General features: G+C 37.0%; 1 protein-coding gene across 1 annotated transcript in view; it reads left to right on the plus strand.

Moving 5' to 3' along the window:
* Positions 1-17416, plus strand: part of LOC134661450 (SCY1-like protein 2) — a 67156-nt gene extending 49740 nt beyond the window's left edge. Inside the window, exons 10-16 of the mRNA XM_063517544.1 lie at positions 66-219; positions 303-552; positions 1043-1179; positions 1412-1670; positions 1757-2016; positions 11167-11307; positions 17209-17416. Coding sequence (XP_063373614.1) covers positions 66-219; positions 303-552; positions 1043-1179; positions 1412-1670; positions 1757-2016; positions 11167-11307; positions 17209-17235 — 1228 coding nt within the window. The 3' untranslated portion in view covers positions 17236-17416. The remainder of the gene's footprint in view (positions 1-65; positions 220-302; positions 553-1042; positions 1180-1411; positions 1671-1756; positions 2017-11166; positions 11308-17208) is intronic.
* The last annotated feature ends 4474 nt before the right edge of the window (positions 17417-21890 follow it).

Consider the following 21890-nt stretch of genomic DNA (forward strand, 5'->3'; position numbering starts at 1 on the left):
GCTCTCTAACCTTCAAATCCAAATGATTAGTCTAACTATGGGTAAAATCCAAGACATTTTTTCAGGAATCTGATGAATTCTCCAAAGAGCGTTCAGGCCTCAGTCACGGTCTTAGAGAATTTGCACATAATTTTAAAGAAGTGCAAAAAGGATGAGATGAACAATGAGATTATGCCTATGCTCTACACAGCTTTGGATAACAACACTAATCAAATACAGGTTAGCTAAATGTATAGCTAATTATTTTTCTCTGTCACCGTATTTGGGTACTACATCAAACTTATAACTATGGTTGTTTACAGACTTCGTCTCTAATTGCAATGCAGAACGTATCCGATTACATCGAGGATAAGGCACTCCATGGAATTGTGCTGGGGAAGGTTAAAGTGCTATTGGAAAAAAATCAGAGTGATGTTAAGATAATTAGCCTAATCCTCGGATTTTATGAAAAGATTTTAGTTAGATTGGAAAGAAATCATATTCTCGAGCAAGTGATCCCTACTCTTCTGAGCATGAGGTTGAGCGATCCCGATATTATCAACCGCGTTGTCCGTAAGTACTTAATGCAATCGATGGAATTTTCAGCGAAGGATCCAACACTTTAATTTTTATTTATGTACTGCTATTTGAATAAGTAGTTCTTTTTGCCTTTTTCTTCTTATTTTCATCTTCATAGGATGTAATTATTTAAGTACAGCGCTGCGAACCATTTACAGCAATGTCTAGCGAATGTTTGCCTTTGCGAAATGATTGTGCTGATTATGTCTCATATTCCTAATTAAACAATTTTTACAGTGCATATGGGGCTACTTTTCCGCACTAGTGTGTAAAATAGCACTTTTCGTGTGTATGTCAAATTTTAAATGGCCATATGTACTGTAAAACGTTGTTCGATACACGTGCGAATAGGTAATTCGCAACTCGTGTCGATTTAAAACACTCCCTTCGGTCGTGTTTTAATTTATCGCCACTCGTTTCGAATTTTCTCTTTTTCGCACTTGTATCGAAAATAACTATATCACGATAGCCGTTTTGATTACAGGGCTTTACAAGTCAATGCTCTTGGAGAGGAAATTCGGCTTAACAACGAACGTAATGGCAACAAAGATGATCCCATCACTGGCACCGCAAACAGTCAATCCAGCGTTGAACGTTGATCAATTCACTAACCTAATGGAGGTATTGCCTTATTATTACAAGGCAGATTTTTAAAATACATTTTGCCTGTATTTGTAATCTTGTTTGTAAAAAACGAGATAGTGTAATTTTATAATTTATCTACATAGGTAAATGGTCGAATGCTTAGCATTGGTCAATTGGTCTCAAGCGACTTGTCTGGGACTTTTAAAGTTTGATATTACCCAAATATAAATAAAGAAAAATAGAAAGTAATATTAAATACTAATTTCAGATTCTCTATGATATGTTGGACAACATTGACAAGAACCAGCGCTACAAGTTGAAGCTGGACAGCTTGACTTTGCCAAGTCCCGAGCGGCATCGTCCACTGCGACACCAGATGAGCACCGACAATATGAACGTACCCCCCTTCAACATCCCCAACTTGCGTGTAGAGCAGCGTAAGACCTCCAGCGCCGAAGACATGGCACGCAAGAACTCTATCGGTGGACAGAGTATCGGCACGGGGAGTGTTGGTGGCGGCTTCAAGAGTAAGTCCAATATTTGTTAGACAGGCTTAATCATTACACTCTAAAACACATAAAGACCGACACTGATAACGTAAACTTTTCCCCAGGTACTGGAATTGGGCAATGGTTCTTTGGATCGAGCAACTCCACAGCCGCTGATAACAACTTCTTACGTGTGGCTAGCGCATTTCCTAACCGTCGCCTCTCTGATAACACTCTAATGACCCCCAAAATTCGTATAGCACCCTCTTGCGCATCGTCCCCCGGTGGCACTCCAGGGGGTAATTCAGGATTACCCACAAGACGCCATTCCAGTATTGGCCCTCAAGAACGTCGTGGGTCAGCAGTTAATTTGTCGCCGCCTGCCGTAAGTACTGCATATTTAGCAATGCTTTTAATGTCGTATACTATAGTCTCGCTTGATATTAGATTGTAGTTAATTGAGATTAATCAGGAGTTGAATTGAAAACCACGAGCTATTAAGTGATGAATAGTACGCACGTGCCAGTGCGCGAGGCATCCGTTGGTTATTGGTTGGTAAGGCAGGTGTCGGTAATCGGCACGATGTTTTAGTGATGGTGGTGGTTATTTGGTTTTGGCAGGGCTACCAGTACAGGGGCCGAGGCGGCTCGGGCTCGAGCCTGTCCGTCCCGTCGGCGTCACAATGCGTTGTAAGTGATATGCACCGCGTACGCCTGCCTGGCTACGTGCTCTCCCTGAACCCTCTATTGAATGTCGACATGGAACGGCTTGTCATATTGATGTGGTCTATTATCTTCTGCGGTCGTATCTTCTTCCCCACCGACAGGGAGAGATTTCTCATCGCTCACATCGCCATTATAATTGTACATCTGCACGAACCCGGTTGGCGTCTCTATCATGCAACAAACTTTATCTGCCCGTTCACTAAACCTCTCATCGCATTATCATACGCTATATTATCTCTTCAATCCCGCGAGACAATTGTGGCAATGTAACCTTCAGGGAGAATAAACATGGTGCATGGTTGTACAATTAATTGTCCTGTTATGTACGCGATGCATGAGGGCCTCGACGTTACATGTATCAAAACGCCCGAGTCGGAGACTAGTTCCACACTGAATGCTATCATCTGTTATCACAATGAGCGATAGGCACGCCTGCTGTTGTCTGTCTTATCTCAAACCATGCAATTGCCCAGTAGATTCAAACTTTAATAAAATGGGTTTTAATAAAGGTCAATATTATACTATAAAATGAATTACCCATCGATAATAATATTTAATTGCCTGTCGATTCAAAATTGCATTTCCTTATGAGCTTATGTTTAATTTAATTAATATAAAATACTAGTTTATTTATTCATTTGATTCGTTTTGGAGATTGTCGGAGCATTGAAACTGAGCGATCAGTAGATAAACACTTGAGTAGTTAAAATCATGTAACCACACAACGTTTTGTCACCATCTCTCAATATCCATAAATTTATATAGGGCGTAATAGGCCGAGACCGATTTTTAAGAATATCAATTCAATTTTGAATGTCTGAACTTAATAAAAAAATGTTTTATAAATATGTAATTTATAGGTAAGTACTAGTGAAAATGTGACATATTACACAAATACGTACATTTCAATAGAAAATTTGAATCGATATTTTAATAATCGGCCTTGACCAACGTCACCTTAATTGATTTTTTTTAAGAATTGGAGTTCCTGTGAAACTTTCATCTTGAGAACTTAATACATAGTTATAAAGTAAATTAAGAGTTATAATAAGTACTTGTTACTCCAACACAAAATGCGAGTCGCATACTTGTATGCCAAAATAATCTTGGAACGGCTTCATATGTTACAAATAAGTGTATAAAGGACGAAAATACTCATGCATTTAGATGACATGATCTTTGTCGGACGCCTTGTTTATGTTTGATGTTATTCGTGAAAGGCAAACTCGTTAGTTAATATTTCATCTTTTAATGTCCGAGTATTTATGTAAGGCTCTGCGCCGAACATTTATATCGCTGTCTCATTCACTGTTGCTGTTTGTTCTTCTACGCAGCTTGCACGGAGCATGATCGTGAGTACAGTTTCTCTCTAGACACAGTATCCGTCTAGGCGTTGTGGACGCGTAGGGGGTCTTTAGGAGAATAATGTAACCTCTGCGGGTCCGCTATGGAACGATATTCCTCGTTACGGCTTCCCTACGTTTCCACTTCACTTTCACGGGCCGCAACATCTACGACGATCCTCGTCATATTTTCTGCCTCCCTACTGTTGCTCTAATTCCTTTCGATTCTCTGCCTTTTCGCAACTGAGTCGTTTGGATAATGAGACACATCGGGAGCGGCTGATCATTCTAACCTCATAAGAATAACTAACCATAAAAATGTTACACCAAGATGTTGCCAATCCATCAAATTCCCTCGAATAGTCGTGAAATGGCATTTAAGTAACTAATATACCTACTTAAGGTAAATCGACAATAAAAGTCAAGTCGAGTAGTAATAATAGAGAACCAATAAATATAGCTGGTCAACCAAATCTTGTCAGTAAAAAAAAGGCGCGAAATTCAAATTTTCTATGGGATGATATCCCTTTGCGCCTACATTTTTCAAATTTGCCCCTTTTTTCTACTGTCAAGATCTGGTTGACCAAGTATATAAAATGATCACATACAATATCAAAAAAGATTTAAGAACAGTTCTGCTAAAACGATTCCAAATAGGTTTTAGGCCCGTACAAGGCATTATCTGAGCAGTCAAAGTAACCGAGGTTGGCGGCAACATCTCCGTGGATTATTGATTCATTCGTAGTGTAAGTAGCTGTTAACGAGTAAGCAAACTGAATCACAAGAATTTCCATAAACCCAACACGCTTCCGTACGCTAAAGCTGAAAGTGATTACGATTTAAATTAATGGCATGTACGAGTAGTAGTTACACTCTACTAATTGCGTTGCAAGAGTCGGCCGAGTGATCGAATGTGTTCATTAACAATTAATCAAATTGTAATAATGAAATTAACTTTTTAGTTGTTAAGTTTTTGTATCACTTGCGACAGCATGCATCTAATTTTATGTCATATTTGTGCATATGGCAGATACTCAAAATAGTTCACTGCACGTATAGTATTTAACATTATCTTAAAAGCTCTACGTTCTTTTATATTCAATGTTTTGAAATTGTTTAAGCTGTGCAAGTTTGAATAAAGGTGAATAAACTGTGTTACATTTCCACGTCCACCTTACAACACTGGCTCACTGCTAATCGCACAGACCTGTCATTGTCGCGCTCGCGCTTGACAGACAGCTGAAGTGTGCGAAAGGGAAGCCATCACGTATATGAACATCGCATGAGTGCGAAAGAGTCAGACTACAAATGAGAAAACGTGACCATTTTTGAGTTTGACGACGGCCGCGGACGGCCAAGAGCGTATCACCGTAATTTTCAATTTGAAAAATATACACAAATTCGGAAGAAAACTATTTGATAAACTAATACAATGAAGATAGTGTCTTGTAGTGTACCGGATTTCAGTGTCACGGGGCCAAATAAACCTAGCAAATATTCATTTCAGAGGAATAATGATATTCCTAACGAAATTTTCTTAACGATATTTTGTCAAATTAAATAAAATAAAAAGTGTAAGAAGCCGGTTTATACAGTTGATTATAAGTTTTTCTTCCTTTGTGTGCTAATATTTTATCATATTACTCAATAATTTAAAATATTTTGTGTAAAAACAAACTGTTACTTTACGCTAGGGCTTGACAAAATGTTCAGATGACAGTATCGATAACTTGTCGGTATATTAATAGCTACCTATGTAATCATTTCTTCACAAGACATAATTGGGTGGATCAACTATTTCTTGTTGTTATTCTGTCCGGTCACCCAAGAGACAATAGCAGCATAGTTTGTTAGATTAGAAGACATTGTCCACCACCTTCTTCTGACACGCTTGGTAGACGACCCTCAATGGAAAGGGTTTATAAGTTTCACAATAAAGCGTGTTTGGAGAATTTAAATGCCTAAAAATCAGGTTTTAAAGAGTGACCCAGGTGAACGTAACCATGGCAACGAGTGACAAGAAAAAGTTGATTCTCCCAATTAAGATATTAACCTTTATAACCGACTTCAAATAATGATTGCTATACCTTTTTGAAGGTGCAGATGTTTAGCAGTAAATTTAAACTTCACTTTCCAACACAGAGTTAGACTAAGATAAGGCTGTAACGATTTTGATAGCACACGCAGTAGCACGCAGTGTATTTTATACATCATAATGTCGTAGAATTTTAACGTTTAAAATAACACATTTGAAAAAGTAGTCGATAAAGCAATCAAACACCGACAGATTATTAATATGTTATAACATGACATCACTATTTTTGATCTCACATAGACAATTTACGCACACACTTGCATTTCATTTTTGGTCGCACTTTTGAAGATTGACAGTTGTTCTTGTCTATTCTAATTCTATGGCTAATCGTCATACCCCGCAACGGAATTAGCAAAACCGTAGCATATGACAGTTTTGTGTCAGGGTTGGCGATTATGATGAACCATTTTGCTTTAACTTTATGGTATGTAAGATTTAGTAAAATTGATCGAGAAGCTTGTTGACCCTCTTCCGATATAACCCGGTTTAATTTACTGTCAAATAAAATAAATTAACAGGTCAATATCAATATTAGATGCGCTGCAATTCAATGTATCTGTTATTTTGTTTATAACATTACGTTTTTTTTCGCATTTCTTTCAAATATTAACATGGAATGTTCATTGCTTGAAAATATTGGTGTGTTTGAAAACAAAGAAAAAAATTTTTTTACTTTAGTTTATACGTAGTAGTGATAACCCTGACGTACAACTGCTACAGATTTCAGACTATCTCGGTTGCGAGGTATGCAGTAATCGTCAAATAAAAATGACACACGCACGCCATTGTACTTAAAAGCACACTTTGAAAGGTCTTGACGCCTAAAAGGTTATAATAGGTATAATTTTGGATAGCACACAGTTTTCGTGTCCAGCAGTGGGATGTAGGTATATAGGCTGAATTATTTTTGTAGATTTCGAAAAAAGTAATTGCAAGTTAACACATTCAGTGCCAGCGCGAGCTACGCGCTACGAGCGTAGCCGATAACACGGGAAAAACCGTATGTAGCGAAAAGCGCCTACGAACAGTGAACTCCCCTAGCGAGTCGCTGACAGTTAATGTGTTAACAGTTTCGGGTAGGGACTGAAACGGAAAAATTGCTTGCTTATTTTCTTTTGTCGTGGATTTATAAAATGGCAAACATTTATCATTCGACATTAGAGTAGTATGTAATTATGCCTTTTTTGAGTTATTTACCGAGAGTTATTGGACTTCTTAGTTAATTAAAGCCAAAGAAATTGTCAAATAACCCATTTCGCATTTTTATGTTTAATGTGAATGAAAGTTTCACTTGTCATTATGAAAGATGTTGCTGGTTATTTATATCTCCATAAATAATTGCAGTAGGTACCTAAACTCATGGTATCTCTGTGGGATCTCCTCCTGCCTAAAGCACCTGATTCTAATAAAATAGCAAACACATCGAAAATGCGTACGGGTCAATTTGGTAGGTAGTATATCGGATCGCCTGAAATATCTGAACATGCACTCCAAGCCTTGACGATGTGCAATCCATGAGCACCTTGTTTTGCGCTTGATATACCTTACTTAATTCAGTCGTTCTAACTAGAATACTACTTAGGATAAAAAAAATCTACCATTCTGACTACACTAAATTGATTACTAAATCTTAATCTTTTTACCTACTTACTGTATTCTTATTTTAAAGAAAATGCGTCCTTACATAATTTTATCTATATACATCTTAAACGTCTTAAACCCTCTATAATGCGTTAAAAAGTCGTAAACTACTACCAGCATAAAAATAAAATGTTTTGTTACAACCAACAAATTTCTTATACGTGAAAACGTTATACATAATTCGTTCATTATTACAACAAATACGATTTTATAATTACATTAAAATGTCTAATATCTCTGAACAACAACGCAATTTGATTAGACTGCTAGTTGTAGCCGACTCTAGTTTTTCTCTGAAAACAAACTACAGTTGCGTGACATGCGTCAGAAAAATAATCATTTGTCGCTATTGAAAGTTCAGTTTGTTTTGTTTGCAAAAATTAGTTCGTTTCGCCCCGCATTCGTCTACAATGAGCGATTAAGATAGTGATCTAGGTATTTCTGAGACGCCACCTATATCCGTGAACAGAGCAACGAACGTAATAAACAATTTATTACCAGTATACATCCTTATGTACTCTGTTATGTTTTTTCGTACTGATTCCTTAATCAGTACGAAAAAAGTTACTTAGCAAGATTTTATGGAACAGAAAATGGCGATAAATACGTCGTCCCTGTCTGAAAAGGTGCTTTTGGTGTATTTCGAAAAAATATCGAAGCAAAGGAAATATATATATACCTACAGTAAAAAAGTTAAGACGTTTTTACCGGACGTTTTTGAACGAAGCATCGGATAAATTTTATTATATCTTACGTCTGCTCTGCTCTAACAAAACAGTTTATCTTCATGCTGGTCGTTATTTGCGGTTTTTGAAGGCATCATAGAGGGTTTATTATTATAATTCTCTTTATTTATTTTTGGTCTTAAGTTAGGTTATTTTATAATATGGATATAAAAATAAAATACAAAAACACTTACAAAAACAATACAAAATACTTATAAACATATTATAAAAAACCTAACCTAGGGTGCCGCCAGCAGCGGGGCAAGGCCCAAGCTGCCGGTGGTCAGGGCTGCAGAGAGAGGAACCGGCGGACTATCCGCGCCGTGTCCAAGATCACCGCCTTCTGCATCTGGCCCTTGATCCAACCACCTAGCGAGAGTCTCTCAAGATGTTGGTCGAGACTCTTCGCTATTAAGGTAAACGCAGCTATTAACGACCCCTCGAAAAACTGCAGGTATTACCGATCTATTTAGGTAATTAGATGTATTTTCGATACCAGAACCATTTCAGCGGTAGGTAGGTAGACTTCTACAAGCGTTTGTTCCTTGGGTATCGGGTAGGTTAACGTTATTTTGAGTGGTGGTTCGAAAAAAAGATATATTACGTCAATTACGGCGCGGGTAGCATGGACGCAGGTTATCTAATACTGGCGCTTGTACTTTCAAGTAAGTACGTGACTTTTCTGCTTAAGACATTTATTGAAATAATTGACTACTGTACTTTACCTTTTATTACTAGATGTATCAATTCAATTATAAATTCTTGTTTTAACATCACAATTTATCAAAAAAATTGCATTGAAAACCATAAAACTTTAAATTAAAATAGAACGGTGATAGCGTCACCACTTTTAGTTGTAGCAGCTATCAACGATCCGTAAGTCGGTAACGGCCACAACGTAATGTTTAATTTTTGCGTTATTTTATATTATCATAACATACCAACGCAAGTATTTTTATGGACCGAATAAACTCAAACAATTAGTCTTTTTAAAAATCTATTACCGACATACACTTCATCATCTAGTTTTCTTATTTTAACGCTGTAAAATTACTTATTTTATCACCGATTCAAAGGAATCGGTAATAGTAGTAACTATAAGAAGCTATTACCGATCGTAGATATATAATTTAATTTTATACTTACTCTTGTGACACGATAGGTACCCATTATTATAAATACACACACTCAAACTGACACAGATCAATCTCCCCAAACTAAGCAATGCGTGAAAGTTCCTAGACATTTTCGTTCATATTGGAAATATAAAATATTTACCTTATAAAATGTTAGAATTTTTTAAAATAATCCACTATGGAAACTATGTCATCACACCTGCCTAGGTATATACATATATGTATAAATATATATATGAGTTTCACTGCTGGGCACATACTTTCTCTTATCAGCTTATCACGATCGGAAATAGCTGCTTAAAAATCGTTAATAGCTTCACAGCCATTATTATGGGTCGGCAATAGTAACAATCGACTCAGTAACTTTATAAATTAATTTTTACATCATAATCCTTTATTTAGGTAAAGGTAGCTTTGTAATTACCTTTTATAAACATAATATTAGCATATAAAAATTGAAAAGTATATTTGAGGGCAACCTGTATACTTAAAAACTATGGTCGATTCTAAAATAGCCTTAAGGGGGGCGTTAATACCTGCATTTACCTTAGACCGTTCACTGAAACGACTATCGGGACAATGATCGTCGAATCAACATCCCACATGGCGGTTATCTCGTGAGCCAAGTCTAGGTACTTGCTGGACTTGTCCTTCTCGGCTTTCACGAGATTCTCATCATGGGGGATGGTGATGTCAACGAGCACGGCCCGGCGTTGCGATCGATCTATTATCACAATGTCAGGCTTATTGGCTACAATAGTCCTGTCAGTGATGACAGATCGATCCCAATAGAGCGTGGCACGACCATTCTCGAGAACTGGCGCAGGTGAATACTTGTAGTACGGTACTTCGCGGTCCACAAGGCCGTATAGAAGAGCAAGCTGCTGGTGTATAATCCTGGCTACGAGATTATGTCTGTGCAAGTACTCGCCGTTAGCAAGATGAGAACAACCGGAGATGATATGCCTGAGTGACTCTCCGGGACGACGGCATGCCCGACAAATGTCGACCGTACCGTCCTTCAGGATATATTTCCGATAGTTGTTCGTCATCATTACTTCGTCCGCAATTGCACAGGCAAAACCCTCGGTTTCTCCGAAGAGGTCCCCGAATCGTAACCAGTTCACCGACGCGAGCAGGTCCACATCGGGTCCCGTGAGGGCCTTGTAGAACCGCCCGTGTAGCACCTTACTCTCCCATGCCGCCTTGCGATCCGCAGTACTTAGTACCACAGGTTTGCGCCAGTTCTCGTTTGCCAAGGAGAGCGGTGTGAGGTTCCTGTCTACTGCCACCACATCACGATGCATCCCACAGTCGTTGTTAAGGAAATAATTCCTGAGATTGTACACCTCGCGGTTGTGGAGATCCTTGGCGTTTAGGAAGCCTCGGCCTCCACATTTCCGTGGGATGTACAATCTCATTATAATTATTATTATTTACTTATTACTTACTATTAAAAATTTCATTAGATATCATTTTTCATTTTTATGGTTCAACAAACTATATTAGAGTCTGTTCGGAAAGAGAAGAGTCATGGTATATTATATACATAGACTCTACCCGTTCGCATAATAATAGCGAAGAGTCTCGACCAACACCTAAAGAGGTACGCAAGGTGGCTGGATCAAGGGTCACATACATGAGGCGGCTCTGACCATAGGTCTGGGGCCGGCCGGCCAGGGCTGGGGCAGATTTTTATACTATGATTATTAGCATTCTGTATTGTTTTCGTATGTCTTCTTGTATTTTATTTTTATATGTGCTTTACATATCAAGCGCTTTACAGTGATATTTTTGATAGCGTCTGTAGCCTATTATTTAAATATTTTTGAAATTTCGTCATGATAAAGAAGCTTGTGTGTTCATATAGGGCGGGTCTATGCCGAATACGTCGTCCAGCGTGCCGTTTCTGCTGACGTCATCGATGCAGTCGATCCGGTCACGGCGGCCGTCGGCGTGCTTGAGTGGCTCGCAGGGATCCGGCATCTTGCAGCAGCTTAGCAGCGGCATGGTAAGGCACTTGCCCGTCGGCTCCTCAAGTTCCGTGCACAACAAGTTGCCCACGCACTGGGGTGCACTTCAGGGCGCGTCCAGTGCCGGCTACAACGCGCTGCAACATACGGCCATCGCTGTCAGGAAATGCCCGTCGCTCAATATTACACTGACGCGTTAAAATCGTCAGGATCGACACATAAGTACCTAACTAGGCACTTCCGAAGAGACGTTACCCAGAAAGAATACCATTCAGGATGTAAACGTTTGTTATATGTGCAACTCTTGAATTCATCTTAGTGTCATAGTATAGTAGGAGCAAATTAGCGAGCTGTAGCGTCTCTTCGGCGCGAGCGAGCGTGCGCGCGCGCCGCCGCGGCTGCGCACGCGGTCCCGCCGCCCGAAGCTTCCGTAGCAGGCGCCTGCAACGGCAATCCCCGTCCGACCCCTCAGTGTTTAGTAGTTTCCAAATATTGATGTTGTAACACCATATTAGATTTATTTGCTATTACTTTTTAGAAAAATACTATACCTTTAGTTCAATGTTATTTTTGATGTAAAATTAATATTGATTATCTGATTAGATTAATTTAATTTCTAAAAGTAATTTTGCAGTATAATGGGAATTTGTAAGCTTTAATCAGAATAATGTGGACATATCACTCGTTTGTTGATTATATATAATTTTAAAATGGTGTAAAATGTCCAATTTTAATAAACATAAAAAGTATATCGAAAGTTTGAACAGAAAGTTACCATGCTGATATGATACATACAGCAAAATGATAATGGTGCTGTGATATGGTATTGTTGTAGAAAACAATTAGAGACTACTGAAATTAGAGGGAATAAACCATTACGGTCAAACCTTAGAAACTATTTATGTTCGTTACTCCTTTGAGTACAAATGTTTCCAAATTTTTAAAAAAATGTGCCAAAGGAAGAAGTTTACCTTAAATTATTTATTAAGTTACTAAATTAATGATATTGGAACTTATAGAAGTCCCTATTAAGAGAAAAATATATTTAACTAAATATTGTATTTGTACGGAAAATCCTGCAATCAAATCGTCTAAAGAGTAACACCAAATTATGAACTTTAGTTAAAACGATATTGAATTAATTTGAGCTTATGAAAAGCTATTGTTTTGCAATTGGGGAAGTAAGTAGCGAGCCAACTATCTAGTCGACTTTTGTCAAAAACTTTTCAGAATTGCCGCTAGATCATTTTCAATTCTACTTCAACTGACAAAAGAATTTAAAATGCTAGCGGAACAAAGCTGAGGTAGGTATATCAGTTGTACATCCACTGTTCTTTAAGATTGCACGTCGAATTTTTACTTTGTTTCTAAATATTACATTGCTTTACCAAAGAGTAAATTATATTAATAGAAAATATTGCAGGTAGATATATAAAAATATAACTACTTATTCGAATTTCGAAATTTCCTTAATGATACATACTCAAACAGAAACAGATAAATCTATTAATTTCTTCTGTTTAAGCAATAAATTGTCATTTCGCCGCTTTACGTTTAATAAGAGGCTCTCAGAAAGTTAAGTTAGCGTGAAGGTATTAGTATTAGGTACCTACGCAAAGTCCAGTAGATACATTTGGGTTATTCCCACTAGTTACCACCAAGTTGTTACCAGTGGTAACTACTGGGAATTTTTTTCCCACCTTTTACCACTGGTAATTACCGGGAAAAATTATTCCCACCTTTTACCACTGGTAACTACCGGGAAAAAATATTCCCAGTAGTTACCACCAACTCGGTTTAGTGGTAACTACTGGGAATGTATATAACCACCAAAATTTTGTTAGAGTTAAATACTAATAAAAACAGTATAAATATAGTGAATTAGAATTACCTAATAAAATCACTTGAGAAATAATCTGAATGGATTATTACATTTATCCTTACATAATATTATAGTTTTTGTACTAGTACCGGTTAAACTGTTTCAATATTTTTGGTCACTTTTAAGGCAGTTTACTAAAACACTAATAGACTTATAATTATTTATTAAATCACTCGATATTTATACCAGGGATGTTGCGAACATCCGCATCCGCATCCGCAACCGCGGAACATCCGCATTATTTTCAACATCCGCATCCGCATCCGCATAAAATCGATGCGGAGCTTATGCGGATGCGGATGTCGAACAAGTCGGTACAGGAACGTCTTAGCGGCGGCGTAAGTGCTAGGTAATTTCGTCATTACCTCAGATCATAGAAGTAAGGAGATTTATAACGAAGCATAATTTCAACGAGACTCGGTGTCTCCAACTGTGCCCCACCACATCATTGAGGGCGTGGCCAGACAACCAACTCACGCGCTGTGATTGGCCGAACCGCGCGGGGTAAAGGACAAGAGCGGCGACGCTAGAGAGTAGGACAAGTCGATAAATTTACAACAGCTATCGATATTTTGTATTATGTTCTAAACATGACTTTATTGTTTTGGCATTAAACTATTTTAAGTAATAATTGCCATTGACTTAATTTATACACCTTTAAACATTTGACCTTATTTGCGACCTAAGATTTTTAAGGTACGATTAAGGTAAGTACCTATAATATTATTCGGTCCATAAAGTTCTGTCACAAAGGTTTCTACTGATAGAATGTAATACAAAGCTTTTAATAAAAAAATTGCAATGATTCGAAAGCTTGTTATATGTTTATCAAAACGTACCTAACATAATTGGTATAAAATTTAGTAACGATTTTATTTACTGTTTGTTTATATTGTTTGGATTGTCGTTAGACGCGAACAGTCGCCTGGATTGTGAAAAATTAAACTCCACAAAAAGGAGTAAAAATCAGTGTTAAAGTAATAAAATAGTTACAATTGTATTTTTTAATGAACATAATTTATTATAGCATATTTCGTCACCCGAATCCGAATATTAGGTACATAGAGCTATGAAGAACTGAGAAAGAAAATATGTTAAATTATATTGTAAGTTAGGTATGCACCATTAAATAAGCTTTAAAATCATATACGAATAATAATAAACACTCTATACCTATATTTTTTATCGATAACGCTTAAACCTCAATTATGTACGAGCGCCACTCTAGTTCCTTGCGGAAAGAAGGGAACCGGTTTGCGGTCGTACCAAGAAACAATAATGCCGTTGTGGATATCGTTAGCGGCTTAATGCATTGTGCCGTTGCCTAGCACACTACAAATAGTTTTCCATGCTAAGCCGTCAATGTAGAATGCATATTCAAATTGCCACGCGTTTGTTTGGCAAAATGGTCCGACTCAGTAAAATCATATGTCACTGGATTTATTTGTTAAAATGTGTTGTTTTATTGACTAATACGTAAAAAAAATGTACTCACATGTGGTATGTAACTCCATGATCCCTAAGCACTCCTATTTCTACACGAAACAACGCTACAAACCGGCATTTTACGTAAATTGACGAGCACATTTTTCTACGACAGCTAAATTGCGACTGTCTTACGGCGGAAAGAAAAATGGTCAGCCTGACCATGTTGCGGCGACACGCGCCACGCCTCCGTCAGTTATCTAGTACCTTCTATGATCTGAGGTCATTACCTATAACGAAATCGTCTAGATCCAGAAAAGTCGGCGAAGTTACTGTTTATTAAATATAACGCACCTATATTCTTGCTCAAATACTAAACGTTTCGGTTTTTTTAATAAAAAATTACTAAAAATGTAATATTTGACGTTTTCTAAGTACCTAATCTTGACATCCGCATCCGCATCCGCATCCGCGGATGTGAGCCTTTAAATATCCGCATCCGCATCCGCATCCGCGGATGTCAAAAAATCTGCATCCGCAACATCCCTGATTTATACTATACTATTTATACTGTTTTGATTAGTATTTAACTCTATCTATCTGGGAATAAATTTTCCCAGTAGTTACCAGTGGTAAAAGGTGGGAAAAAAAATTCCCAGTAGTTACCACTGGTAACAACTTGGTGGTAACTAGTGGGAATAACCCATAAATTTGAATGACTTCGCCGCTTTAGTCCCGTTAATAACTAGGTGTTTACCAACTTATACCACGGCGCTGACACCGGCTTTTGCGGTCATAGGAAACAGGAGAAATTGTCATATTACAAATAACATTTTTCATTCTTCTTGACACCGCTGGATAGAAACAGACTGATGCCCTAATCCTGTTGTAGAAGATGTACCGTCATTATAATTATAGTGTTTTTCACATATAGCTGGTCAACCAAATCTTGTCAGTAAAAAAAGGCGCGAAATTCAAATTTTCTATGGGACGATATCCCTTCGCGCCTACATTTTTCAAATTTGCCGCCTTTTTCTACTGCCAAGATCTGGTTGACCAAGTATAGCTTGGATCTGGTGACAGCTGTCATCTCAATACTTATTTTGTATAATTTTCGTTTGCTATCACCGTACCCAAGCTATTTGAAAAATACTATATTACATCGATAACGCATAAATAGGTGTAATATATAATAAGTAAAACTACCACGGACGGAGATTAAAATTGAAGGAACCAATTAAGTATATTGTACTTATCAGCATATTCCAAATTGTACAGCCACTGGACATTCAATCAACCATCGGTAAATACTTACTCGTCAGTTTAAGCAACAATTATAAATGCAATGAGTTTTGATTCTACAGCTTTTATCGGGGTACAAAATGAAAGCTCCTTGTTCAATTTAATATAGAACTGGATTTACCCCTAACTAATATTTTTGTATGGCCCATTAGCCCGTGGTAGTACAGTGACCTATTTTTGTAAGGTACTTACCTATTAGTAACATATCAGTCGCAATTACTTAATAGTGAATTAACCCGAATTATTTTAATATCAATTTATTGCGCCAACTTTTTTATTTGTTTGCTTTTTAGTGCCCCTATTTACGCCTGCAAACAAACCTTTGTAGTTTATTACTTCAAGTAAATGTTAGTATTTTCTGATTTTTTTGAGATCAGGTATCGTAATATCTATGTGATTTATAAAGATATGTACACGTTTGTTTTATAAGCTTTGTATTAATTACAGTAAACTTTATATTATTTTGTAGAAATGTAAATATTTAATTTATACAAACTGACCAAATTGGAGTAGGTACTAGAAGTCTTCTGGTCGCGTAATCGAAGATCGTTGTTGTTATGTTTAAATGAATACTAACAACATATGTACCTACAGAGTCGATTGACACACATGCGACCCATATTAAAAAGTAAAAAATATATTCGTCCAGAGAGTGTGGCCAAAATGACAATATTTCACCGTTAACACAAATGGAAAAACTAATTGATGTATTGGCATGAGATTGTTAGTTCTTCTTTTTATTCTTTTCATACTATTGGTGTCAACAGTTGATGATTTTCACCTATTTAGGCTACGTCCGGAAAACTACTAATTCATGTAAATTGTGACCGTATAAATAAATCTAACATACAAATAATCTACAGAATTTAATATTATTTTCTTATTATACTCACTCCTAACTTGTCTTGAATATTTTTTGTTCCTGCTCTAGATAGCGTAGCAGCTTTGTAACCCGTCAGCTCTGTCATCCCGTACTTGTCAAACCTCAATTAGAGACTACCCCTAATTACCTACCGAATACATTACACACAACAGTACATTGTTTTACAATATGGAATAAAGGTAACAAAACTACAGTTATTAACGAATGTATCAGCTGTTTAGTTACGGCAGAAAATGCGTTTGTAATCAGTGTGTGATTTGGCATGTGTTAGGGGTAGTATAAGTGTTAGTATAGGTAAGTAGTTAGCGTAGCGGAGGGACGGGGGCCGCGCGGCCGAAGCCAGGCGGAGGCGCGCGCCGCGCCGCGGGTCGCGGCCGCGAGCCCGGCACTACTCCAGTCTCGCACGCGCTTTGGATTTTAATCGCTTTATGTTGTGGTTGCTTACAGTACCAGCTGTTTTCCGGGCGTACGTAAAGAGAGTTTCGATAAAGATATAGCCGCGTAGCGTTAAAGCGAACGCAATGATAGCGGCGCCGTCGCGTGTCGCCGCGCCGCCGCGCCGCCTCGACGCTCCGCGGCCCCCACTTCACGCCCGTCTCGACACACTCATCTCATGTTATTTATGAACAGCACGTGCTCTGTGACAATTATCGTAATCCCGTGTAGAACCTATTCGTGACAATATTACTATATTTACGCCAAAAATAATACTTCAGCCATTTCACGCATGTAATACCCGATCTACTTTACGAGGGCCACACTGAAATATTTTAGAGTAGAGATAACAGTAGTTTTTAAGCTTTCATGTTTTTTAAGAATGGAATCATCCTGAATCTCCATGAACCGTATACGACGTATTATCCCTAAGCTCTTAATGTATGAAAATTGTGGGATACCAAACGATGTCATATGGGTACGTAGATGGAACTTTTTGACAGTTTTTTTTATGAAAACCGCACAACTTCTATGTTAACTCGGGTCGGGAAGTCGCTGTGTATAATACCAATTACAAACAGTTAACTGAAACCTATCGTAACTTTGCTAGTTGGCTATTAAAGCTATAGTAGAGCCTATATAGTATATATAAAATTATGACAGAAGATTTCCAGCAATCATGAAAAACTAATCACAACAGAATGAAATATTCCGAACAACAAAAAAATTTTTTTTCTTAAAATGAAGTCTGAGCTCTTGTTCTAAGAACTTTCAGTGTTACCTATGTATTTATACCCAGTATCGACGCATTATTACTATTACGTATGCATAAATTTGCACTCACTTTCATTGAGGCCCCATATTAGAGTAGGTATATTTAAATTAATTAAATAATTGATTTCAAATTAATAAAGGCGCAATTAATTATAAAAAATAATGGAGAGCTTAATTATTATAATAGCTACGTGTTGTATAAAATATTGGAAAGATGATTGATATGTTTCAATACAATCTTGATCAAAATGTAGATTAACAGATAGTTTTTTAGAAATAAAGAAACTACTGCAAAACAATTAACACGATTTGGCAATCTGGGAACAGAGAGATTAAAAAGGTAGGTATTTTGCTAAAGAAAATTTATCTGCCGTCTGTCTCAAGGAATGAGAAACAAAAGGTTGTGCTGTCAGAATTATGTATTAACTATGTACCTAATTATTAGTAACCAAACTTAGCGTCGGCACTGCCATTGCCATACATAAATCCATTGTAATTCTGATCTGCTATTACGTAGTTGCTTATGTTATGAAGTAAAACGACGAAATAAGGGCCACCCTAATAAGCGTTCCTCCATCAAAAAGCCACATCTTTTTTTTGGATTCCTTTAAGATAAGCAAATTTTATTCCCGAAGCATTTTACCTCTGAGAACTTGCGAAACTAAAGAAAAAAATAATATGTTATAATTTTTTTGTACCTATATGGGCTTTTATGCTCTTACTTCTGACTTCGGGCATATTACTAAGAAATGTTCAATGTGACATTTAATAAATAAAAAAAATGGAAACCAATATACCGTCCGGGCGGAGTAGTGCGCACCTTACTATTGTCATTTTTTTTTTACAGTTTCCGCATATTAAATAGCATAGTTAAGTATGCAGCCGTGGCGACTATATACTGCCATTTAAATTTGAAGAACTTACGCTCATAATAGAGGCAATCTTATAGAGGCCGCGCGTACACACACAGCAAAAGTACCGATTTTTGTTGTACAGTCAGCAGCAATACGAGTATAGTTGCTAAGCGGGCGACGTGTTCGAAATTACCTGGTGGCTCTCTTATTCTCTTAACAATAAAGTGGCTTCAGTATGTGGGCGTAATTGCTTTTAGGGGCTATACGAGTGCCTATCAGCTGACGCAGACACTATAGTATAGTGCGCCGCGGCTCTGCCTGTTGGTACGAATCTTAAATTAAGGTTATGAAATTTAAGTAAGTAGCTGGAAATACCTTTCTGAATATTGCACAGCACTCTTGTCGTGAATTGCCAATTAAGGAGTGTAACCAGTTAACATAAAACAACTGAAAACCTGATGATTTATAATCAGCTATGTCAGAGATAGAGTCCAAGCTAACTGCAATGACACTCCACACTTTGTTCTGTTCAAGTTGGAGCAGACTCTAAGTTCACTTACTAAAGATCTTTCGCCTTCCTGTAGGGACTGTAGGGTTGCCAGTAGATAGAAGAAACGTCTTCGCGATGTTACTTGGACATCTTCGACTACTCCTCTTCTTCTAAATAGCGAAAATCGCGGTAATAATAGAGATTGCATGTATGTTTTAATCATAGTCAGTGATAAATAATGACCTAATATTTTATTTTTATTAGTCTCTTTCAGTAGGTCCTACATCAAAAGTATTTTTGCTGATTGACCGTTTCTCTGTTTGGCGTTCCAGTAAATAGCGTGAAATTTTCTCATAAAAGCATAACGCATCACATCGCGGCATACCGCTACGAAGGGTTTACACCACTTCTTAACGAAAAATAAAATAAAAATAAAAAACTAGCCTTAGGCATAGGTGGAAATTGCCTACAACATCATTAGAACTGTTGAATCATTTCAACATCAGTTGCAGTGCATTACGCTCGATCTTTTGATTTCAACGAGGTGCACTACGAGTGATGACGAAATGAGACCAATTTGAGAAAATTTGTTAATTTCTGCGGAAATGTAAACTTTCAACCCGACTTTTAAATTTTAGACCTGTACTTTGTACTTTAAACACGATTTGTGGCACTGAATGTTAGACTTAAACGGTTTTTAATATCATACCTACCCAGGGTCCATAATAGTCCATCGTGTAATGTCAAATTGATGTTTATTTAGTGTTTATTTCAAACTTTCCTAACCTTTCTAAAAACATTGAAAATGTAAGCGAACCTTGAATAATAAAAACTCTGCCGCGTCCGTCTGTCGGAAACTCGTCGTTAGTCGTTAGTGAAAACTTAAAAGGACTGGCGTCAAGACGGGCGCCCATATACAGTCTGCATCAATAGAAGCGGATCAGACTATGCGTCTAAAGTATCTACCATTCTCCTATAGCTTAACAAAAAGAGTTATGTGTAAGTATAGAACAATAAAACTGTAATAAATACTTTTGAACTCGAATTGTAGACATTTAAATATCTCTATTTGGAAAAGTATTTCAGGATGGCAGATATTTTGGCGCGTTGTTCCATCCACTACTATTGATGCTGACTGTACAAGTACATACGAACTAAGTACCGGTATCTGACTTTAACTAGAAAATGACGCTGTAATAAAATAACTACGACATCGCAATAACTAAAAGTTACATGTATCTATTTTTATATTCTACTGTCTGTATTCGACGAACTGTCTTAAAGCAATGGTGTTTGTATAAGAAATAAATTAGTAATACCTATACTTACCTATATTCTAATTAGTCAGGGACAACCAGATTTTTGTGAATTATAGGTAAACTTTTATTAGTTTAGTTGAAAGTGTAACAAAAGATTAAATGTAAAATGAAAGAATTGTTGTGAGAAGCGGCGAGGTTCAGTGCCGGCGCCGGCGCCGTGTGTTTGTGAAGGTGAAGGTTCCCATAAAAGACAAACAATATTTTGAATTGTGAACCGATTAATTAGGGGTAATAGGGAAATAAAGTTTTATTAGTCTTTATTTTGTATATTTTAATATAAAATGTGATAGGATATCGATGCAAATGTTTGGCATCGGTCCAGATTCAGTGAGAAGGGTTTCGGTGCCCTGCTAAGATAGGTGTTTTTGAAGATTTTCTCACATAGTAGCGTAAATTTAAAATAATATTCAATATCACTTGAAATGAAATACTTAAATTATAATAATATATATACATAGTCTTTAAATCATCAATCCTGTCGGAAGGTATCTTCGAGTACAAAAGAAATAATGGAAAATTTAAAGAGTACCTATATAAATATATTTAAGTATACTGCGCTCCGGTACCTGTCTACCTGAAATTTACAAAATCAACAGTCAAAAGTATCATATTTATACCTGCCTAGATTAATTTGTTATTTGTAATGCACCGCTCACTCATAACCACATTCGTACAAAGAATAGAAGCAATAATAAATGTAGATGCTAGAGTCGTGTGGTAGGTGACTTCTACATGTGGTAGGTGACGGCCACATGGGAAGCAGCCGCACCGCTCGGCCAGTACTTATCCCTCGCCAACTCGCCTGCAACACGCTGTTCTGCTAAGCTAGTAGATACCTGACTTATAGCACAAAACTAAAAGTTACTATACATTCATAATAATATATCTATTTTTATATCTCAAAGAAATTATGAGTAATTTCATTAACAAAGAATAGTAAATAGTTTTAAAAATCAATATGTATATGACTTACGTAAGTCTAGTTAACCAAAGTTTATCAAAATTGTTACGTCAATGTACTGTACTAAAGCCAGAACTATTTATTTTCATTAAAGGTTACTCCATAAATGCACTTTAGTATCGGCTCATCGGCTGTTATGCCTTTTATATGTATGTATGTTATTAGTTACTATGTCAGCTACTACAATATTGTAACACCACGGAACACACCTAAAAAGTTTCCAAACGACGGCCTGCCTCTTTATATCACACTTTATCTCCGAAAACGCGAAATCTGGGTTTTTAATATCAATACTT

The sequence above is a fragment of the Cydia amplana genome, chromosome Z (genome assembly GCF_948474715.1).
Source record: "Cydia amplana chromosome Z, ilCydAmpl1.1, whole genome shotgun sequence".
NCBI classification, from domain to species: domain Eukaryota; kingdom Metazoa; phylum Arthropoda; class Insecta; order Lepidoptera; family Tortricidae; genus Cydia; species Cydia amplana.